At 35.5% G+C, this 23,925-nt stretch overlaps 1 protein-coding gene across 1 annotated transcript in view; it reads left to right on the top strand.

Moving 5' to 3' along the window:
- MDGA2 (MAM domain containing glycosylphosphatidylinositol anchor 2) overlaps positions 1 to 23,925 on the top strand; it is an 806,109-nt gene that overhangs the window by 328,262 nt on the left and 453,922 nt on the right. Inside the window, exon 2 of the mRNA XM_033109651.1 lies at positions 10,722 to 10,861. Coding sequence (XP_032965542.1) covers positions 10,722 to 10,861 — 140 coding nt within the window. The remainder of the gene's footprint in view (positions 1 to 10,721; positions 10,862 to 23,925) is intronic.

The following is a 23,925-nucleotide window of genomic DNA, read 5'->3' as shown; positions in this document are numbered from 1 at the left end:
TAACATGCTGAAGAACTTGACTTTCTTGGGGCCAGTCCCAGGCATTGGCAGTGATTTCTCAATGGAGAGAGATAATGGGGCAGTTGGCAGGCCAGATCCTCAAAATTCTCCGCCTGCCATTCCTACTCTTGGAGAAGCCAATTGAAGTATTCATTTTTGGCATATTCTGCAGTAAATCTCATTTGTTTTCTTGATGAGCTAGAGTGGAAGAAATAATGGCTCTCTCGAAATATCCAATTTGTGATTAAGGTTATAGCACAATGATGAGACTAATTTCATATTAGTTAGTATTTGCTGGGGCTTTGTAAACGAAGTTGAAAAGCTCTTAATTTTAGAGAAGGATAAGTATATTTAAGAATGCATTCAGTCCAGAGGGGTTTAAAAAATGATGTAATTAGTACCTGATCTTGTCAGATGGGGATGATAGTTAATAAGAAGCAAGAAAGATTTGGTTCAAAAAACCTAGGAGGCTTCACTGACCGTGTAACATATGGCTTCTGACGTTATTAAGAGGAAGCCATTTCACAAGTTTGATTTTAGAGGAGGAGGAAGACTTAATCAAAGGTTTTAAAGATGAAATGCTGTCCTCCTCTTGGCAATGTTGGAGTCGTTTCTCTGTCTCCTTTACTTTGCTTCCTCTGTGACTCAAAGCCCATAAAGAATGGTACCATAAAAGAAAGACTGTGTCTACCTCAGCTTTTTATCCCCCGTCCATTGCTAATTTATGGCTTAGCCTCCAAAATTTCTGGATTAATTTTTTTCCCCCTAAAATGTATTTGTTAAGTGGAGACATGATTTCAACCTTTAGTTGGAGGCAATTCAAGATGTGGCATAGGATTCAACAGAAAACCAGGAACTAATGTATAGAATACCACCTTACTACCCAAGAAGGGGAGAGCACAGTTCCCAATCTTTACCTTCAAGTTGGGGTACCCAGCTTTGTTCACATGTCTTTTGTGAAGAAAATATGAGATTACTAAAATATTTGATGGACTTTCAAATATTTCCTTGGAGAAGGTCAAATATTTCTGCTGGAAAATACTGTGTAGGTCATAGTGAGGGGCTTGTGTTGGGAACATCCAAGTAGAGGCAGGGGGGCATAGATGACTAGTGGACATAGGTGGCTGTGTCAGACTTGGTGGCCCATGGTTCCTCTCTGGTACACATGTCACAGATTGTCAAAAGCTGTATTTGAAAACAATGGTGAGAACTTTAGATTCAGTGAAACTTGTATTTTTTTAAAATCTATGTAACATACAAGGGTCTTTGAAGTTTTAGCCTTAGATATTATTAGGTTATGCTTCTAGAAGATAACAAAGAAAGGTATTCTAATGAAATCTGAAAGTACAAATGTGGAAACCTTCATGTAATATAATTTAAAAATTTTATAGTGTTTCAGTTAAGAAAAATAGGAGAGATGTCACTTTGTGGAAGAAAATTCAGATTAATATTTTGCTGTATGTATTCAATTTTCCGTGAAGTTAGTACCTTGATTCGCAAGTGTTAAAAGATGACACTAAAGGCAGTTCTTCTACAAAAAAGAATATATATATATATATATATATATATATATATATATATATTGCTTTCACTATTGTTTTAAGATTAAAATTTTAATTGTATTATTTGCTTTAAATTGTTGGTTAACACTAACCTAAAAAGATGACATTAACTTCAGTTATTAGGAAATGGTAATAGCTGCTTTCTAAAACCAGTGGCTTCATGGTTTAATTTTCTTACCTTACTTTGGGCTTTGGAGAATCTCTCAGGGTGGCTCAATTAATTTATAACAATGCCGTTCAACGTGTGCGGAGGAAATAATACAAAATATTCAAAACCTTTCATATTCAGAGCTTTTCAGCAAAGTCATCTGAGGTAGATATGATCTTCTTTTGATTAAATCCAGAGTAATCAATAGGATCTTAGTATTTTCATTTTATAGCTCATCAAATTAAATATATATATAAAAAAATATTTCTCTCCAGTGGACAGAAATACAGTGGTAACCAAATATGGGGTTTGGAGAGAGAAGGAGCTGGGAGATAACTTTACACTAATGTTGAAAGTGTTGTTAATTTAAAATAACCAATGGAAGCAAACAACTCAAATGAGCTGAAAGCTGATTTAAAATAATCTGTATGTTGTTTATGTATTAAAATATTATCCTATTTGGGATTAAAATGACAATGACAGAAGGATTTTAACTGATTTTTTTTTTTTAAGGAAATTGTTGGAATTTTCTGAAAGACATACAAATTGAATATTTAGCTTATGTGCATGCTTGGAAATGTGTTTATATTTGTTTCATGGTTGTTGTGAGTGTAATAGTAGGATGTAATATAGTTGACCCTTGAACAACAGGGCTAGGGGAGCTGAACCCCACACAGCCCAAAGTCCGAGTATAAGTTGACTCCCCAAAAACTTAACTGTAGTAGGCCCTTATCTGTAGATTCAACCAATCGGGGATTGAAAACAATATTTTCCATCCAAGGTTGGGAATCTGCAGTTGGCAATGTGAAAATACTGTTTTCAATCCTAAATCGATTGAATCTCTGGATGTAAAACCCGCAGATGTGAAGCACTGACTTTATCAAAAAAAATGTAGGTGAACTCTCGCCATTTAAACCCATGTTGTTCGAGGGTCAACTGTATAGTTTATATTGTTCTGAAGTGTAGAATAAGTGTATAATTTTAAAAGATCCTTATAGTTACATGGAAGCAAAGGCACTTAAACTAAGACTGAAGGAGAGGTAGGAGATCAAAATAATGACAAAAAATTAATAGCGTACCAAAGTGATCTTCTATTTTCCTGCCTTACTGTTATTTTTTAGAGAGTAAATGGGGTCAAATATGTGGTGATGAAAGGACAACTGACTCTAGGTGGTGAAAACACAATGTGATATATAGATGATGTATTACAGAATTGTACACCTGAAATCTATGTAACTTTACTAACAATTGTCACCCTAATAAGCTTTAATTAATACACACACATATATAATATATATGTATATGTGTGTGTGTGTGTATATTAATTACATATACATATACATATATAAATGATAGGGCAGAAACCTGACTGCTGCGGACTGAGGATTACAAAGCAGGAGCAGTATGGCTTACAGTGTGTACCATTATTTCTAATCACTAGACTATAAAGGAAAGGTAAGACGAGGCCTGTTGATGGGAAGATAAATGTCTCCAGTTTTTAATATGGGAGAGATTAAGCATACTTATAAGCTGTGAGGTTTATCTTGATTAACTTTGTTTACAGAAGAGATGAGACAGTTTTGAGAGATAGCTGCATAGGTGGTACATAAACTGGCAAAGTTAAACTTGTAAAATAGCAAACTATAAACTAGGGGAAAGAAAAAAGGAAAGAATAGAAAGAAAGTGGAATTTTGGGGAAGTTAATTTTAAAAGAATAATGAAGGATACTAGAGAAATAGTACAGTATTGGCAAAATTTAGTTAAGTTTGAAATACAAACATTATGGTTTGTTTCTTACAATGTAAATTCTTTGCAATCCTGCGATGGTGGTATAATATCACTAGAATATTCAGTTTTATACTTACTATTTCTCTTTACATATTGGTAAACTTCAATAGCAGTTTCACTTTTTGCCCTAATCTTGATTCGGCTTATTAAGCCTTTTCTCCCTTTCAATCAAACCTCACCTCATTCAGTTTTTGACCCCATGGTCTGCAGCCATATCTCACTTAAAATTCACCATTGCCTTCCTAACTGTCAAAAGGAATGATCTTTTTGTCTGTGCTCCTCCTGACAATTCTGTAATAAGTGACATTTTTAGACATTTCACCATGCTTCGTGTAACTTTTCAAGCACCATCTTTTCTTTGTCTTCCCTCTACCTGCCTGGCTTAATAATCATACTAAGCATCATTCCTTGCTTGGCCTCTCCGTATTAATAATTCATATTCTTCTTGGTTATGTGATTATCCTCCTAATTTCTCATTCTATGTTCTAACTGCTCTGTTTTGTTAGAGATTTTTGTCAATTCTACTTCTGTCAACTATCAACTGCCATTTAAAAGCTTGAAATGTTTATGGCCAGCAACAACTTGCCAACTGTCGGTCAGATCCCTGTCAGCACCTAAAACAGAATTCTGTGTCTTCTCTTTCAAATCATCATCGTCTCCTCTTCCCTATCTGAGTTTGTGATATTACAATATGAAATATAATGGGCCCAGGGAGCCATATTAGGCAAAGGAGTTGTCAACAACCAGAGGAATAATTATGGACAAGACCTTTAGACGCAGTACTTAATTTAAAAGTCAAATGGGGAGATCATTGTGAAAACGGAGGCGGGGAGAAGACTCACACCGTATCTTAAACTAGTCACTCAGGTAGGAAAGAGAGAAAATAAGAAGTACTATACACAGGTGCTACAGTAAAAATTGTGAAATAAGCAGAAGAAACTAATTATTGGCAATGCCAATAAGCTTAATGTAAGATATTGAAAACTGAAAAGTGTTTTCTGAAAGCATATAATCACTTAAACCAATAGCAAAATGGAAGGAAATGTGATTGCTTTTATGTTTGCTTCACAACCAAAACTGAATGACTTCTAAGAGAATGGTGTCAAGTAACAATGCCAACTCTATTATCTCCTTTTGGCCACGGGAGAGCAGTAAGATGCGAGAAGTCATCTATCTCTGTTTCTCTGTCTCTCTCTCCACAGAATCTATAGTGTGTGAGGGATACTGGTGCCAGGTGGTTTAGTGATCTTGTCACCGGGACTTCTAAGAAGAGTCCGGTGACAATCCATCTCTCCACACTATCCTAAGAAATCTGTGACCCACACCAAGAACATAAGTTACTTTGACCTACTGCAGAAGAATGGCAAAATTTTACTGGCAACTTGCATTTCCAGAGAATAGTTGAATCAGATACTTGAGAGATTTACCAAAGTCCACAGCTCTTATGGTTCTTAGAGGAGAGAAAACTCTTAATACCAAACCTATTACTGGCAAATAACTGTATGTCCTTCAGGAACATTGCCTGTGACCAGAGAAAGCTTCTTCCTCAAAAACATTTTTCATCTACATCCTCACTCTCACAAAGCCCTGCATAATTTGGTCTCAGAGACCCTCATTCAAGCCTCTCTCACGTGCGGGTAATTTGGGATCCATGGTAATTAGGAGAATATCTTTTATTTAAAAATCATCTTCTTTTGCATAGATAACCTAGTTAAAGTATAAATTTAAGTGTCATCTCACCTCATCCCTCATCCCCACATTCAGTTAATCCCTGAGTCTTCTCTAACAAGAAGTCTGAGGTAGGTCTCTCCCCTCACTTCCATTCCTCATTTCCTAGGACTATACAATGTCTCACCTATGTCTGGAGACATAATGGCAAGTTGAGAGAGTGGTACCAGTGTGAAGGTTTGGAGTAAACTTGAAACTACATGGACCTCATTTTAATGTAGTTACTTCCCAAACAACACTGCAGTCAGTCTCTTACAGACAGGCCTTTCCACACACTATTTCCTCTGTCTGCAATGTCCTTCCTCTTTGGTTCCTGCCACATGCATCTTTCCAAACGAGATTAAACGTCACTGACTTTGTGAAACCTGTTGGAACCCCCCAAGTAGATTTAGTCATGTTCTGCTTTGCCCTTTTATAGTGCTTTTCACATTCTTCTGTTAGAGTACCTATCCTGTTCAGCTTTGTTTTTTGTTTGTTTGTTTATTTGTTTGTTTTTGCTTTTAATAAGTTGGACAGGCCCAGTAGGCTGTAAGCTCCTAAGAGGGCACAGTTCATAACATTAATCTTCACAAGCCCTGCACACAGCCTTGTATCTGATCTATAGCAGTTGCTCAATAAAAATACGCTTGAAAGTCTGTACATAAGACGGAAAACTGAAAATGTTTCTGGTTGTTGCCATTAGAGAATAATTTATTTGTGTTGTTTCTCCAACAGAATACAGAGAGAATTTGGTTTAACTTTCAAAAGTGTCCTCTAACAAGATAAAAGAATGTTTCTCTTTTGCCCTTTTCAGCTGAACTCTTGAACCCAAAGCCAGCTTACTTAAATTAAGGGAGTTGATGAGATTAGTGTTAGGAAAGAATTTATGTAACGGGATTTGGTTTCCTGCAAGCAGATTTGGATGGATATGAGTCTCATGCAATATTTTAACATTTTAATTTATTGCTGACTCTACAGGACAGAGGGGATCATAACCCTTAGTCCAATTTCAGGATGATGAATTGAGGCTTTTTCCCACAAGGCAGAGGATACAATATGTCTTGCTTCAGCTATAGTATTGCAAATGGCATTTCCATTTAAAGTAAGTAAATTCAGTGCCATAATAGTTGATGTTTTGCCATCATAGGGGGTTGGTGTCATTTTAACGATATTTGCTAAGACAAATTATTACTAAATGCCTACTCTGTGCTCTGAATTATGTGGTATGGGACAGATGCTTAACATGATGTCCCTCCTGGTAACGAGGGACTAACTTAACACCAAGTTAGAACGCAGGGGCAATGCATGTCTCCTGGAGAAAAGCAAGGACGATGATTGCTAGGTAATTCAAGAAGGTGTCAGGAACACTGGTCCATATATCAGTCTGGTCATTAGAGGTGAGGGAGCATCCTGAGCAAAGGCTCTTAGAATTTCAGTGCTCTTTACTTTCCCACTGATGTTCGGTTGATGCTACAGGAAAGTGGGGTTTCGGGTTGAATAGTGGGAGGACCCTTGAGAGAGCCTCTAAAAGGCATGGGATTAGGACTCTGAAATGTCATTGGGAGACATTATAGACGGTAAAGCAGGAAAAACACACGATGAAAATAGAAATTTCAAGATATTATTTTGGCAGTTGTAAGATCCCATGGATTTGAGAGGGCCGTAGTGAATTGGGACGATGTTATGTTGGTTAAGTTTAGAGCAACTATACTCTTTCTATTGTTGATCTCGTTATGGTGCTCTATTTCATGAATAATTTCTCAATCTTTTTTTTTTTCATTTCCATAGTCTAGTCTAGGACTAGTCGGGAGTTATTTTGAACCCTAATTTAACTAGGTCAGACATCGTTTTAATAGCATGAGGTACTGAAGAAAGGCCCACTGATTCTGGTCCTAGCTGCAGATCTGTAGCCTGGTCACTTGATGTCGTGGGGGCAGAAAAATTACTTACCCTCCTATCTTTCTAAGGTTTTCTGGCTGGATTAATAATCAAATTAACATGAGACCAATTAACAGGTGAACAGGACCAACTTTGTTATGTATGTACACATGGGAATTCTGTAAGGATACGAGAGCTGAGTACAGGGCTGAAATTAAGGTTTACGTGCCATCTTGTGCTAAGGAGAAATGGGGGTTGTGGTTTGGGACTTCAGAGGGCAGGACTGCAATTCCCATGGGGATGGGAAAGCAAATGTTTAGTCATAAATGTTTATAAATGTTTGCTGGGCCATCTTTAACAATGGGGATACAGAGAGGCCTATGAACAAATGGGCCTTGGTAGGTTCCTCTCTCTGTCTGTCACACTTAGCAGTTCGTATTAAACCACAGTTATCTGTGATGATAGCTCCCTTCCTGCAGCAAGTCCTCTATCTAAATTCCTCTAGTCAGTTAGGAGGAAGTCAAATGTTCTTTCTGAATCTTTGTTTCTTAAAAATAACCAGCTTAAAATCAAAATCCCAAAAGGCCTGCTTTGGGGTGGCAAACCCTGCTTCCCCTCAATGTCCTCACACTTTACTTCTCTAATTTGGGAATAAGAGCATTGACCTAGATGAGCTCTAAACCTGTTAAGTTGAGCTTTCTGCACACCAAAAGCATTGATGGAAGCTTCCAGAATGTTCATGTTATCATTCAGCAGCTGAAGTCCTGAGTGTGTGTGTGTGTGTGTGTGTGTGTGTGTGTGTATGGTTTTTAAATTATTTATTTTTTTAGTTATAGTTGACATACAATTGTTAAAGATGTACAACATAGTGAGTAGACATTTATATACCTTGAGAAGTAATTACCGCAGTGAGTCCAGTACCCATCTGGTACCATACATAGTTATTACAATATTATTCACTATATTCCCTATGCTGTACTTTATTACCCCTGGACTATTTTTATAGTTGGCAGTTTATACTTCTTAATCCCTTTCACTGTTTTTACCCACCCCCCAACCTGAAGTACTGAGCATATATTTTAATGAATACTAGGAACGCATCTTCAACATTTATACTATGATGGAATTGTCTACCCTCCAATAAAATAGGCGGTAGGTTCATGACAATTACAGTATTTCCAAGAATGTGTTGAAATATAGAAGACAATAGTAGAAAATTAACCCTTGTAAATGAACACAATGTGCTGACTGTATAATTTAAATGTTTTAAATAAAGCTACTTATTTGCATAATGATGCTTTGGAAAGATATGGTAAAAATAGCAATACTATTCATTGACTTGAACTTCAAACAAAAATAACACGTGTAAATTAGTTTGGAAAGGATGTCATGTTGCTAATTAATTGTATTAATAAACATGTGGGCTATTACTTATTAAGCTAAAATTGGCACAGAAATACGTTTCAAGGTAATGAATCTATATTTTTCTATTTGTACTTTGGAAGTGTTTATTGATTGGCATCAATTTGTTGACCTCTATAATATGGATACAGTTGTATAAGACCAGTGTTTAAAAATAAATAAGTCTCTAGTGTCATCTAAATTGAAGTTTAAATTTGATCACTGTAGGAAATGATTTGTTGGAAACATAGTATGAGATATATCAGAACACCCAGAAAAACACTACAGATAAAGATTTCTAATGTCATACTGCTAAGAAAATTATTACAATGTCTAGACAGAGTCCAAAGACATGGTAGAAAATTTTGATAAATTGGTTTTATAGACCAAATAATTCATTTGATTTGTTTAGGCATCATTTAATTATTCCAACTAGGGAAATGATGCATGAACTTTAGCTACTTGAAAAATTAGAAACAAAGGCTATTTTATCCCTTGAAGTATTTTCCTTTAGTCAAGAAATAGTTATAAGACCCAGAAAATTATTTCTAATAATCTGGCATAAGTAGCACTGTTATGTCATTATCTGCAATGTTTGTTAAAAATGCCGATTCTTGGGGTTTTCTGCACACCTAACAGGTCTCTGTGTATACCTCTAAATCTGTATTTTAAACACATAAACTCCTGGGGAGTTTATTGTGCATACTGAATATAAAAACTACTCTTCTAAAAATCCTCTTCATTTTTATCCTACTGTTGGAAATTTTTACATGTCATCTGATCCTGGGTATTGGAGAGAGTAGAATCCTGAATTTGAAGGTTGAAGAACAGGACTCCACTTGGTTATCCAGAAAGAAATTGAAATAAGCAGTTGTTTTATTACCCATAAGTAGGCTTCAGTTTCTCTTTGAAATTGAGAAGGATAATAAAATATTCCCTTTTCTATGATTAAACTCTATGAGTGTTCTATACATTTGTATTATATAAAACAGCATATTAGATATTAGAAACTTTTTTCTAACTTGCAGAGCACAGATTTTACATAAGTTGGACTTGTAATCATTTTATTTCCTCCATAAAATCACCAAATCTATCTTCAAATTCTGCAGTATTCGTGGACCTTTTAAAGTTAGATAAACAGTTCCAAATATGCCTGCATTAATTTTTAACCTGCCATAGCTTCTACTAATAATACTGCTGTTTAGGTTGAGATTGCTATCAGGAAATTCTTGAGTTTACTACTGTTCTTTAAGTGTGTGTGTGTGTGTATATATATATATATATATATATATATATATATATATATATCCTTTCCACTTGTCTTTAATTTATATAACTTATTCTCCTCCACTCCCAAATGTATTACAAACAAAAATACGGAATCCACAAATGGTCATGATCTCCAATTTGAAGCTGGTTACTGATGGTAATCTCCTTGATGACAGGAAGCATATTTTATTATTTAAGTTTGTCAAAACCCAAAGAGATTTTCAGTGATATGTGGGTTTCCAGTGATACGTGAATCAATGAGAGCTAGTCAAATTTTATTGGCTTGTGTCGCACTGAAGTAGGAGAAAATTATATATATTGGTCAGCTTTATAAGACCTAAATCTCTCTTAAATCAGAATTTTATATTTAGGAATCTGCTTTATTGACTTCTTCAGTGGCTTAATTTAGTGATCATCTTTTGCTCATATCAATACAAGGGTCTATAAATATTGAAAAGTAAGTTTGTGTTCAATTCCTGATAATCAAATCTTGTCTTGCCTTAGTTTCCTATGTGCACCACAAGGCCTATAAAGTTAATAGAAAGAAGCCAGTATCTTCAATTCGAATTCCTTTTTCCGTATTACCCATGGTCTTCTTTCTTTTGTACTACCTAGTTTTTGGACAACTTCCTTTATTAAAATGTGTATTTCAGAAAGGAAGGGACCTCTCACGTTTTAGCAATCAAATTTTGTCACGTGGTTTTGTAACGATGGTGATTTTCTGAGTCACCAGTTTTCTCTCACTACCCTGTTCCCTGTTGCCATTTTCAGAATATATTGGTGACTGTTAGATAAATTTGAAGCTTTCTGTCCAGCAAAATCCTTAATCCCTTGGGGATTTTCAAAGTGTTAAGACTGATGGATCTATGGTAAAGTCTAAGAAGAATTACTCTTACAACGAAGATGATTCATTGAAAGATAGTTTACTTATCGTTTTATGTATCTTGTCTCTCTTTCTGACTCAACAGCGCCCCCAACAGTTCGTATTGTGCATTCGGGTTTGGCCTGTAACATTGAGGAAGAACGCTACTCCGAAAGAGTCTACACAATACGCGAAGGAGAAACCCTAGAATTGACCTGCCTGGTCACTGGACATCCACGTCCACAGGTGAGTCCCGAACCGTGACATTAGAGAAAACTCTCTGAGCTTTCATGGAAGTTAAAAGTGTATATTTTACAAGACTGAGCTAAAAAAAAAAAAGTATGCTTGTGTAAAATGCAAGTACGTGTGTGTAATGCAGCATAAGGGTCGTGGTTGCTGAACATTCAAGCTTGAAGCTTTCATGCAGATAACACAAAAAAAGAAATTTTTGTTTTGGTATTGTGAGAAATTTGGAAGACGCTGCTAAGGAAGCTGTTAAAAAGACAACTACAAAAATATCTCAGGAAGATAATTTATATGGCAATGAGTTTATTTTAGGACGTGGAACATGATTTCATGATGACATAATTATGGCCGAGGAAGCATTTGTTCTGAAGAGTGTGATGCACCAGGTCACGTATTCTTTGCTTACACCTAGTCATTATATTCATAGAAAACTTTGCAAAACAAATGTTTGCGGATGCTGTGTATATTAAGACTCTCAAAGTAATCATCCACCACAGCTTTCATAAACTAATTTAATGCAGGAACAGAGATTGAGACTTTCAAAGGGCACTGAAATTAAACAAACAACGAGCAAAAAAAAAAAAAAGCTTGTAGGAGTAACAGGGTTAGATATCATACAGTTAGGCTAAGTATCTATAATGTAAAAATTTAACTCGGATACAAAATATTTAAGATGTTTTACTCATTATTTACCAGTTCTTAGTGTCATATAATTTAACGTATTTCAAAATATACATCAGTAATCAACACAAATACTATGACAGAAAAGTCTCATTTTGTAGACAAAGTTACATATTTTAAGTATTTGTTACAGAAAACAAACAAACAAAAAAGCACAAAAAAAATCCAGCTAGCACAACTACATAGGGGAAAGTAAAAAGCAATGTGGAAATGTCATGAACCCATTATTTTAACCTTGTGTTTTGCCTCTGCCTTAACTCTTAATACTCAAGGATGTTTGCACTGTACTATTTTGGCCCTGAAGAAAAATAAAAATAAGCATGTGGACTTCACAGAAGGAGGCAATAAATCAGTAGATAAAACTATACCTGAAACTAAAATGGTAAAGTGTTTTATAAAACTAATGCTGTTGGTAAAATGGAAAACAGTGAAAGTAATGTAGAAAAAAATAATTATTAACAATTACTAAAAATATTAAAATTCACAATGGCTAAAAATGCAAATTACAGCATTTGCTATTAACTAAAAATTGATTAAAGAATAAAATCATCTTAATAAAATTGAGTTCACGAAATTTGACGTAATACAATTAGACTTGGTAGGAAAAAAAACGACTGCAAAGCTAAACATACAAGGACCGAAGCAATAATTATTAAAACTTGATAGAGACAAAGAAGCTGATATGTAAATAGTTTTTATTTTAAAATTTATGGAGAAAACAATGGAGTCCAGTGAAAACAATTTTGCTAAAATTAAAAAATAACAGCATCCACTCAAGAATATTATCTCAAAGAAAATGTAGTGTCGTTACGAGTTGATTGTAATTATATATATAGAATAAGAATTCTAGGATGAAAACAAGAAAATCCAAACAAACCTAAAAGAAGCCACTACCTGCTTTATGGGAGGCAGTTAATGGCAAGAGGAGACTCACTGATGCTCTCAATATTCTCACACTGAACGTGCCTAATTCTGCACCTTCTGAACTCCAAATTTTATGTAAAAATGCAGCTTCTTAGCTCTAGTTATAAGTCATCCCAGCTATTCTACTCCCTCTGTATCCATCTTTATCTTCCCTCAATATTAGAAGTTTCTTATTGTCTCTATACATCTTTCTTTTCATGAGTCACAGTCTGGAGCGCATTCTTTGATCTCTGGCTAATCCAAAATAAATTCTGCTACAAAGGAGTAGATTATTGCCTTATTTATTATACCTAAGCGATTTCATTTTTGGAAACATTTCAATGTGTTTTGATCTTAAGAAAAAATTATAGTTTCAGTATCATTATTTTTTTTAATTAGTTTCAGGTGTACAAAAACAACATAATGATTGCACATTTACACCCCTCACAAAGTGATAACCCCAACATGTCTACTACCCATGTGACACTGTACATAGCTATTGCAATATCATTGCCTATATCCACTATGCTGTACTTTACAATCCTTGACCATATATATATATACATATACACACATATACATATATTTAGTTATAGTTGACATTCAATATTATTTTTTACATCCCTGTGACTATTTTGTAACTACCAATTTGTACTTTCTAAGCCCTTCACCTTTCTCACCCATCCCCCGACCCCCTCCCATCTGGCAACCATCAGTTTGTTCTCTGTATCTATGAGTGTATTTATGATTTGTTTGTTCTTTATTCTGTTCTTTAGATTCCACATATAAGTGAGATCATATAGTATTGTCTTTCTCAATCTGACTTGTTTCACTTAGCATAATATCCTTCTAGCTCCATCCATGTTGTTGCAAATGGTATAAGATTTTATTCTTTTTTATGGCAGAGTAATAGTCCATTGTGTAAATGTACCACAATTTATTTATCTGTTTGTCTACTGAAGGGCATTTTGGTTGTTTCCATATCTTGGCCACTGTGAATAGTGCTGCAGTAAACATAGGGGTGTATATATTTTTCCAACTTAGTGTTTTGGATTTCTCTGGATAAATACCCAGGAGTGGAATTGCTGCATCATGTGGTAATTACTTTTTACTTTTTTGAGGACTTACATACTGTTTTCCATAGTGGCTGCACCAATTTGCAATTCCACCAATAGCACATAAAGGTTCCTTTTTCTTCTCATCCTTGCCAGCACTTGTTGTTTGTTGATTTATTGATGATGACTATTCTGACAGCAGTGAGGTGTTATCTCATTGTGTTTTGTACATGCATTTCTCTGATGATTAGTGACATTGAGCATCTTTTCATATGTCTAATGGCCATTTAAATGTCCTCTTTGGAGAAATGTCTATTGAGATCTTCTGCCCATTTTTTAATAATTGGATTTCTTTTTCTGGTGTTGAGTATGAGTTTTTTTAATAAATTTTGGATATTAACCCCTAATCAGATGTATCATTGGCAAATATCTTTTCCCATTCAGTAGGATATCTTTTTTGTTTTGTTGATGGTTTCTTTTGCTGTGAAAAAACTTTTGGTTTGATGTAGTCCCATGTGTTTATTTTTTCATTTGTTTCCCTTGCTCAATGAGACTTATCAGTAAAAATATTACTAAGGATAATATCTGAGAGTTTACTTCCTGTATTTTCTTCTAGGATTTTATGGTTGAGGGTCTTACACTTCAGTCTTTAATCCATTTTGACTTTATTCTTGCATATGGCCTAAGAAAGTGGTCCAGTTTCATTTTTTTACATGTATCTGTCATGTTTTCCCAGCACCATTTATTGAATAGACTGTCTTTACCCCAGTGTATATTCTTCTTTCTTTTTCATAGATTAAGTGACCATATAAGCATGGATTTATTTCTGGGATCTCTTTTCTGTTTCATTGATCCATGTGTCTGTTTTTATGTCCATACCATGCTGTTTTGATTGCTACAGACTTGTAGTATAATTTGATATCTGGTAGCATGATACCTTCAGCTTTGTTCTTCTTTCTCAGGATTGTTGTGGCTATTTGAGGTCTTTTATGATTCCATGTACATTTTAGGATTATTTGTACTAGTTCTGTGAAAAATGTCATTGTTGTTTTGATGGGGATTGCATTGAATCTATAGATTGTTTTGGGTAGTATGGACATTTTAACTATATTAATTCTTCCTATCCATGAGCATGTTATATGTTTCCATTTATTTGTGGATTTTTTGTTTGTTTGTTTGTTTTAGTTTTGAAATATCATTTATTTATTATTAGATTCAGGTGTGCAAAACAATGTAATAGACATTTATCATTTATATCTCTCACACTGTGATAAACCCCCTCCCCCATCCACTACCCCTCTGACATCGCACACAGCCATTACATTTCCACTGTCTCTATTTCTAATGCTGAACTCAACTTCTTGTGTGTTTATATATATATATATATATATATATATTTATATATATATATATATATATATATATAAATATATATATATATATATATATATATAATTGTAGTTGACATTCATTATTGTTCAGCTTCAGCTTCAGGTGTACAGTGCAGTGATCAGGCATCTACATCATCCCTGTGGTGGTCTCCCTAATGGGACAAGTGTCCATCGGATACCCTACAAAATCTTTACAACTTATTGATTACATTCCCCAAATTCACTTTCATATCCCCGTGGCCATCTTGTGGTTAGCGATTGTGCTTTCTAATCCTCTCACCTCCCCCTTTATCCCCAACCCCCCCTCCCATCTAGCAACCCTCAGTTTTTCCTCTATGTCTCTGAGACTGTTTCTAATTAGTTCATTCTGTTTTGGTTTATTTGTATCTTCTTTAATTTCTCTCTTTGATGTCTTATAATTTTCTGTGTACAGGTATTTTACCTCCCTGGATAAATTTATTCCTAAGTATTTTATTTTTTTTGATGCAATTGTAAATGAGATTGTTTTCTTAATTTCTCTTTCTCATATTTTGTTATGAGTATATAAAAATGCAACCAATTTATGAATATTAATTTCATATCCTGCTACTTTACTAAATTCTTTTAGCAGTTCTAATCGTTTTTTGGTGAAATCTTGGGGCTTCTTTATATAAAATATCATATCATCTGCAAATAATGACAATTTTATTTCTTCTTTTCCTATTTGGATGCTCTTTATTTCGTTTTCTTGTCTGATTGCTGTGGCTAGAACTTCTAATACTATGTTGAATAAAAGTGGTGAAAGTGAGCATCCTTATCTTGTTCCTGATCTTAAGGGGAATGCTTTAAACTTTTCTTCATTGAGTATGATATTAGCTGTGGCTTTGTCCTATCTGGACTTTATCATGTTGAGAAATGTTTCCTCTATTCCCACTTTGCTGAGAGTTGTTATCATAAATTGATGCTGGATTTTGTCAGCTACTTTTTCTGCATCTATTGGTATGACTGTTGATTTTTATTTTTTATTTTGTTTATGTAGTGTATCACATTAATTGGTTTGCAGATTTTGAACCAACCTTGCATACCAAGAATGAAACCCAGTTGATCCTGGTGTATGATCATTTTGATGTATTTCTGAATTCGGTTTGCTTGATGTTGTCCCAAAGGTCCCTTAAACTATCTTTATTCCATTTTAATTTAATTTTATTGTTATTTTATTTAACTTTATTTTATTGTTATTTTATTTTAGTTTTACTTTTTGTTGTTCCAATTGGGTGTTTCTGCTACCTTGTCCTCTAAATCACTGATTTAATTTTCTGCTTCATCTAATCTGCCATGAATTCCTTCTAGTGTATTCTTCATTTCTGCAACTGTATTCTTTATTTAAGGCTGGTTCTTTTTTGTGGTTTCTATGTCCTTTATTCTTGTATCTCTTTGTTGAAATTCTCACTAAATTTCGTAAGCATTTTAATAAACAGTATTTTAAACTCTATCTTGGTAGGTTTTATTTAGTTCTATTTTTGAAGTCTTCTCCTGTTGTTTTATTTGGGACATGTTTCTTTGTTTCCTCATTCTGGCTGCCTCTCTGTGTTTGTTTCTATGTATTAGGTAAATTTCCTATGTCTCCCAGTCTTTGCCAAGTGTCCTTATGTAGTATGTGTTTTGTGTGGTTCAATGGTACAGTCTCCCTGATCTCCTGTGTGTGTGTTCCAGGAGTGTCCTTTGTGTGTTGTGTATATTCTCCTGTTATAGCTGAGCCTTAATAACTTTTGGCGCAACAGTTGGTGGGATTGGCTCTCAAGCTGAGTGGCTGTGAGGATTGGCTATGCCCACCGTGTCTGAGCTGCTGTGTGAGGGCTGACCCTTTTCCCAGCAGGCTCTTGTGCCTTTGAGACACCCTTTACGTGTGTCACTTGTGGGGCTGAAAAAGCAGTGCTCTGGTGTGGTCTGAGGCCAGTCTCTGGGTGTGTTGTTTCTGGTGTCTCTTAGGAGGGTTTCCCATGCAGGCCAATACCTTGCCTGAGCCCTGCCTGGGGTTACCTGGTAAGAGCCACAAAACTACATGTGGTTGGCTGCTGTTTTTGTTGGACCTGGAGACATGTGGGGCTGGCCTGGATGTGAACTGAGGCTGGCTTCTGCTGGTATTAGGCCTGGGGCAGCTTAACAAAATGCCCAGTGCCCCCTAGGTCTATTCCAACTGCCTGCTGCCTATAAGGCTCAGTGGTTGAAAGAGCCTCCTTAGGTGCACAGGCTGGGCTGGTTCACCTGTAGTTGGAAGTGCCCTTGGCAATGCAGCCCTAATTGGACTGGGCAGGGTCCCAGGCAGTCACAAGCATGGCCAGTGGTTTTTACAAAGTTAATGCAAATTGGAGTCTTGCATCAGTACCCAACCTGTTACCACTTCGCAAAGGGACCTGAGAACACTGAAGCCAGCCTTCGCTTATCTTGGGGCAATGCCTAGCCTCTTACCACTCTGCAAATTGCCCTGAGAACAGCACAGCCAGCCACCACTCGCCTCAGGCTTACAATCCCTGAGAGCTGCCCTCGAAAGGCTGTGGTGCAGTTTTTTAATCAGTGCCCATCACTAAAAGCCCCCCAGGAATCCACAGGTCGTCTGCTGCTATAAAAGGCTTTTGCAGTCCATGGTGCAGGGCCTGCCATCCAGGTGCCGTGAGCACCTCTGGCAATGCAGCTCTAGGTGGACGAGCAGGGTTCCAGGGAGCAACAGGTTGTGGGCTGTAGTTTTTACAAAGAAAGGCAGTTTCAGTTCTTGCACCTGTGCCGGGCCTGTGATCACTCCACGAAAATGACCTAAGAGCACTGCCACCAGCCATTGATCACTTCCGGGCTGTAGGTCCTTGAGAGCCGCCCAAGAAAGGCTGTGGAGCAGGATCTGGGTCACTGCCGACCACAGTTCCTGGGCCACTGCAGCCTGTCCACTGCTGTAAGAGGCCTCCACAGCTTATGAGGTTGGGGCTGGCCATTCAGCAGCTGAGAGTGCCTCAGGTAATGAAGCACCAGCTATGGAGGGTGGGGAACCAGAGCGTCACCAAGGTGGTATACAACACGGATTTCATGAGACCAATGTGGACTCAGATTTGGCCCTTTGGAGGGGGGTCCAACACAGGAAAGATGGCACCCTCCTGGATGCAACATGTGAGGCAGGATCCACACAGGGATAATGGCTCCTATACCTCCAGCCCTCGCTCCACAGCCACACAATGCAGTCTTTCCCATTATGTCTCTGATGCCCCTTGAGCTACTCACCCTCCATCAGAGACCAGGCAAGTGTTACAAATGAGTGAATCTATGTGTGGGCTTTCTAAGAGGGCATCTGGGTTTCCAACCACTCTCTGCCCCACTGGGATGGGCAGACAGAGCCCTCGCTGATTTTCACTGCCAGATGTTGTGGTAACTCCTATTCCTGGCACAGAACCCCTGGGCTGGGGAGCCTGGTGAGGGGCTGGAACCTCTCTCTCCTCCGTGGGGACCTCTGCCACCGAGATGTCCCTCCCGGTGTTCAACCACTATCTGTGGGTTTGGGGTCAGTCTGTTTCATGTCTTCCGCTCCTACCAGGCTTCTTTTTTATATCCTTAGTTATAGGTGTCGTGTGGTTAGTCTTCAGATGAGTCTTGAGGTTGATTGTTCGATAATTTATTTGTAATTTTGGTGTGATTCTGGGAGGCAGCAGGCATAGCGTTTACCTAATCCACCATCTTGGACCTATCTTCAGTATCGTTATTACTTCATTTCTTGAAGTAAATCATGTGTTTACAGGTGAATCAGTTTCAGCTCATATTGCTGTTTAGAAAATTAACTGGGCCTTTTCTTTGTCAACAAACTGTGTAAGGAAGGCTGACAGAACAGCTGGGCCTTGGCATCCTTGCCAAACACTAAAGGGCAGGCTATTGGCAACTGGTTCTGAGGATGATTTTTCTTGGCTGATACCATGAAGCTGGAATGATTTTCTTGCTGCTTTGTCTAATCTGAATATAACAGTTGTAAACATAGTGGAAGAGGGAAATTCCTCATTCACTGTTCAGGAGATTTTTTTAATCTGTTGTGTATTCCTATGACAATGAGAGTCATAGATGTTTCTATTTTCAGAAATACCCTAAGGCAGCATTTTTTTCTACATTAAAAAAAAAAGTTTACTTAAAAATATATTGTTTGGCAATATGTAGTGACCTGAGGATATTGATGTATCCAAGGGAAATAAAGTAAGTGAAGAAGAGGTCACTGCACTGCAATAGTTAAGATCATGATGACACTGGAACCAGACTGCCTGGATATATCCCTGGATCCATCATGACTACCAGTGTGACCTTGGCGAAGTTCCTTGACCTCTGTGCTCTCTGTGCTTCAGTTTTCTTATCTATGGTATTCATCATCCCTATATCATAGACTCCTTCCAAAAGTTAAATGTATATGAAAACTATACACGTACATGTATTATGTATATAAACACATACATATATACATACTTGGCACATAAGCATTATATTGACACATAATAAAACATGTTGGCTTTTTATTATTTTTAAGGAATTTATGCTTAGACTGTAAGTTCTGGAGTTGAATGTGTAGTTATGAAAATAAGTAGATTTAAAAAATGGTTCTTAGTATTATAGTCTACTTTCAATTTTAGACGCATTTAAATAAATTTCAATATTTTTGAGTTTTAACATTTTGAAGAGCCTTTATATATCTGTTAATTAGCTTTTTACACTTGCGAGCACTAAAATTATGTTCAGATTACCTCATTTTATGAGTGTTTTTTATAAAGATACATGGGGAGGTAAGAAAGAAAGGAGATAACGGTTTGCCAATAAATGTACCAACCCAATATTACCTCAAAATGTCCATAATTTCAGGATTAAGCGACCTACTTTCTTTTTAATGTCCTTCCTTCCTTATCCTCTCCTTTCTTGCTTAATATTATCACACCAATAACAAATGAATTATAAATATAGTACTGTTGTAAATGGTTTTAAATAATAAGAGGTTTAACATGAGTGCTTTCCTTCACGCCCCCACCCACCCCCCCAAAGGTAAATATTAAGTAGTTTGGTATATCATCATCCAGTTCTGTTCAGTGCATTTCCATGAATGTAATTATGGATGTTCATGTTTCATTTTCATTAAAAAATAGATAATGGAAAATATTATTTTATGACTATAATTTTTTATTTCGCCGTGTGTTCAAATCAGTAAGTGTAGATGGAGCCTAGGGATTCTCAATGTGTGATCCCTGGTGACAACTTGTTAGAAATGAAAATTCTCGAGCCCATCACATCAGAAACTCCTGCTTTGGGGCCAGCAACAAGCTTGTGTTTTAACAGGCCTTCCAGGTAATTCTGATGTATGTTCAAGTTTGATAACCATTGACGTAAGTAATTTTCTTCACAAAGGCTGTATTGTACTTTATAGGGGTACCCTACATTTTCCTGTATGGGTGTACTAAATGTTTGTAATTACTGCCATTTTGTTCAACATCAAATTAATTACAGATTTTCACTATCACAAAAAATAATTCAATGAACACTTCTGTTATGTGTATATGTTTGTGTTTATCTGTGTTATATTTATGCCAGCATTGCTACAGGATAATTTCCTTCCTCAATATGGAATTATTTAGCCAAAGTTGAAAGTGACTTTTACTTGCTTTATTAGCATAAGTAACTCTTTTTAAAAAATTTGCCAATTTTTTATTATTGCGAAATTTTATTATTGCCAATTTTTTATTATTGCGAAATTTTTTATTATATGCAAAAGTAAATTACATTCTCGGACAGTTTAAATTTGCATTTTCCTAATCACGAGTCAGTTTGAACATTTTCCCACACATGTACAAATATATCAGTCATTCGTACATTTTCTTCGTCTATTGATGGTTCTTATCTACTTCTGTTTTCTTACTGGTTTGTCGTTTGTCTTCTTGTAGACCTGTGGGGACTTTTTATATACTACATAATTCAATTTAATATCAGATAAATATATTGCAAATTTTATTTTCCAGTGAGTTATCTTTTAATATTATCTGTGTTATTTTCATGCAGAAGTTTTTTGTTGTTGCTGTTGTTTGTTTGCTTTTTAAAGAGGAATTATTTTATCTTTTGATTTTGGGCTTCTAAATTTTGTATCTTTTTTAACAAGGTTTCTTTCATGTCAGTACATGTTATGTTGTATGCTTTTTTCCTAACAGTTTATTGTTATTTATATATTTCATGATTCAGTCATCAGGAAATGGTTTTGTCCATGGTGTGAAATATTAATCTGGTGTTTTCTCTCTTCTTGATCTCTCACTCTGCCTTAATCCATACAGGATAGACAACATTGCAGCTTATAATGTTATTTTTGTCTTTTTTTTTTAAGAGGTATAATTGACATATAACATCATATTAGTTTCAGGTATACAACATAATGATTCGATATTTTGCAAAATGATCACCACAGTAAGTCTAGTTAACATCTGACACTACACATAGTTACAAATTATTTTTCTTGTGATGAGAATTTCTAAAAATATTTTAACATTACTTAATTTTTAACATTAAACATTAAAACATATTTAAAAGTCCTTTAAAATGCTATTTTTATCATTAACAAAATTGCATTATTCTATTCTATCATTCTAGTTGTCCCTTTTTGTATCATGTAATATTTTTTAAATTTCTGTGGTTTCACAGTATAGCTTGATAAATAGGAAAACAATTCACTATTCTGTCGTTGTTTTTCAATACTTCCTTGATTGGCCATATTTTTCCTTCTGCATGAATTTGAAAATGAGCTTTACATATGCCCTGCCCAAATATATGTAAGATTTTAATTATATTGCATTATTCTTTAGATGAGATCATATGGTAGAAAGAATGGCAAACATTTGAAAAAAAACCTTTTCAATAGACACTTTGAATATTTCAGACTTCTCAGACAGGAAGACAGCTTTATTGTAACCACTATAAAGTGAGGGTCTTTGAATTTGTTTTAATAACAAACATCTATATAAAGGTATATTTGGAAGGCTGGAAGATATTGGCCTTTCCTTCTCTTTTTTAAACTAAAACAAAGCAAAGATGAAAATGTGCATCAACCAAAACAGCTATACTGTCATGTGTTGACTTTCTGGGTAAGATTTCATATGAATAATATTTTTCATCACTAAAATATTTTTGAAACCCACTGTTTAAAAAATAATTATTTACATCCAAAACATTAATCTAAGAAGCATTAAAACTGTCTACTGGTTTATTACAGCTCATCCCTAGAGAGTGTTTGCTTTTCGATAAAAAAAATAAGGAAGACCATTTTTCAGACTTATAATTGGCATATATTTAGGCATTTGATTGCTATATAAATATATTTGTGTCAAGACTTTTGCAGAGTTATTGATGTTTTTATTCTTATTAATTTTCTGTGTAGATTCTAAAGTGATAATCTGACCATAATGAAAATCTTAGCAAACCTTGGTTACAAGTTCTTCAGTTTGAAACCATTAGTGCTACCTGTGTGTTGTCTTTGCCAAATATTATATGTATCTTGGTTCATATTTCCATATATTTTCTGATTCAGTCTATTAAATTTCTTAAAATAATATTAATGCATGCGCATAAAAATAGATATATTAGATTTTTGGATTTATGTCCAATTAAATGGGCAGAATTGGGATCTGCTATTTAATCAGAAATCATCAAATATTACATTTATTCCTTCTCATAGTTTATAGAATTTGACATAATTTGCTTTTTAAAAATCTGTGATAAACCTGTCTAAACTGGGATCTATCTGCTGCATCATGTGAAAGAATTTCCCACTAAAAGAACTAATTTTTTTCAATGAATTTTGGGTAGGGTATAGGAAAGGGTTTACAACAAGCATTCAGAAATTTATTAATCATGAATTCCATATCAATAACTACCTTCACAGTCTCTCCCACACATGCACACACACACACCCTATCTCATCCCCTAACAATATACATCTTTATTAAGTTCATGTTTACATGGGTAAATATATTTACCACAGCTTGTTTAGGAAGAAGCACTTAGTCTTTCTACTGGTTGATGTCAGACCTTTAAATAGTTGTGTTTTCACTGAATTTTATGTAGCAGATGGAAAGCATTTTTTTTGTTGTTCAAAACTTTAATATGCTCCCAAACTGCTCATATATTTTACTCCCTGTACATCAGAATTAGCCAAAGATTTTTTATTTTTTTTACTTTAATGAAAATTCTCATGACCATAGAGAATCCTTTCTGCTCCTCACTAGATCTGGATCAATTTATAGTTATTTTAGAGTTCATTTTTGTTTAATTCCATGAACAGTCTTATGCTTAGAAGAAGCATTCATTATACACATCAGACACTTGCTCAAAAATGTTAATGTACTTAATGAGATAATACACGTATAGATGACTTAGTGGGGTGCCAAGCAAAAAGTAAATGCTGAGTAAATCCTCGTCATATTTTTGATTGAGTGGTTGATAAAAATAATAATTTCTTCTATAAACGTAATGATTCTAGGCTATTCCTGTCATCAGTATGCAATTGCAGATAGCCCAGTACAGTAGGTGGAGTATTCCTGCCTCTTCCATTGAAGTTGGCCTTGTTATGTATATGCCTGGCTTTAGCTAATGGATTTTAAGATAGCTGTAATGCTGTGTATGGGTTTGGATTTTGATAGCGTTGGGCCAGGGAGAATTTAAGGTGGAAACGCTTTTCCATGACGCGGGTTTAATTATCTGTAAGAATACCTGATCGCAGTCCTAGAATGCTGCTATGATGACTCTGAAATTTACTCACCATGATGGCTTACAGTAAGTGAGACAGAAATACAGGAACTGCCTTTGCAGAATATTGAAGAAGCATTCAGGGAGGTTGAAATATTAGAATAGCGTGATTATATGAGACTTCTTTTTAGAGAGTTCCCAAAGGACAGTGCTGTCACTATAAGAAATACTCTGGTCAGATGGGCTCTGAAATCATTGAGAAGCTCAGGGGTGACTATTCTCTGCAAACTGGGGTGGTGATCAGGGATGCTCCCATAGAGCAAGT

The sequence above is a fragment of the Rhinolophus ferrumequinum genome, chromosome 6 (assembly GCF_004115265.2).
Source record: "Rhinolophus ferrumequinum isolate MPI-CBG mRhiFer1 chromosome 6, mRhiFer1_v1.p, whole genome shotgun sequence".
NCBI lineage: Eukaryota > Metazoa > Chordata > Mammalia > Chiroptera > Rhinolophidae > Rhinolophus > Rhinolophus ferrumequinum.
Note: the sequence above shows the minus strand (reverse complement) of the source record. Positions and strands in the feature narration are given on the sequence as shown.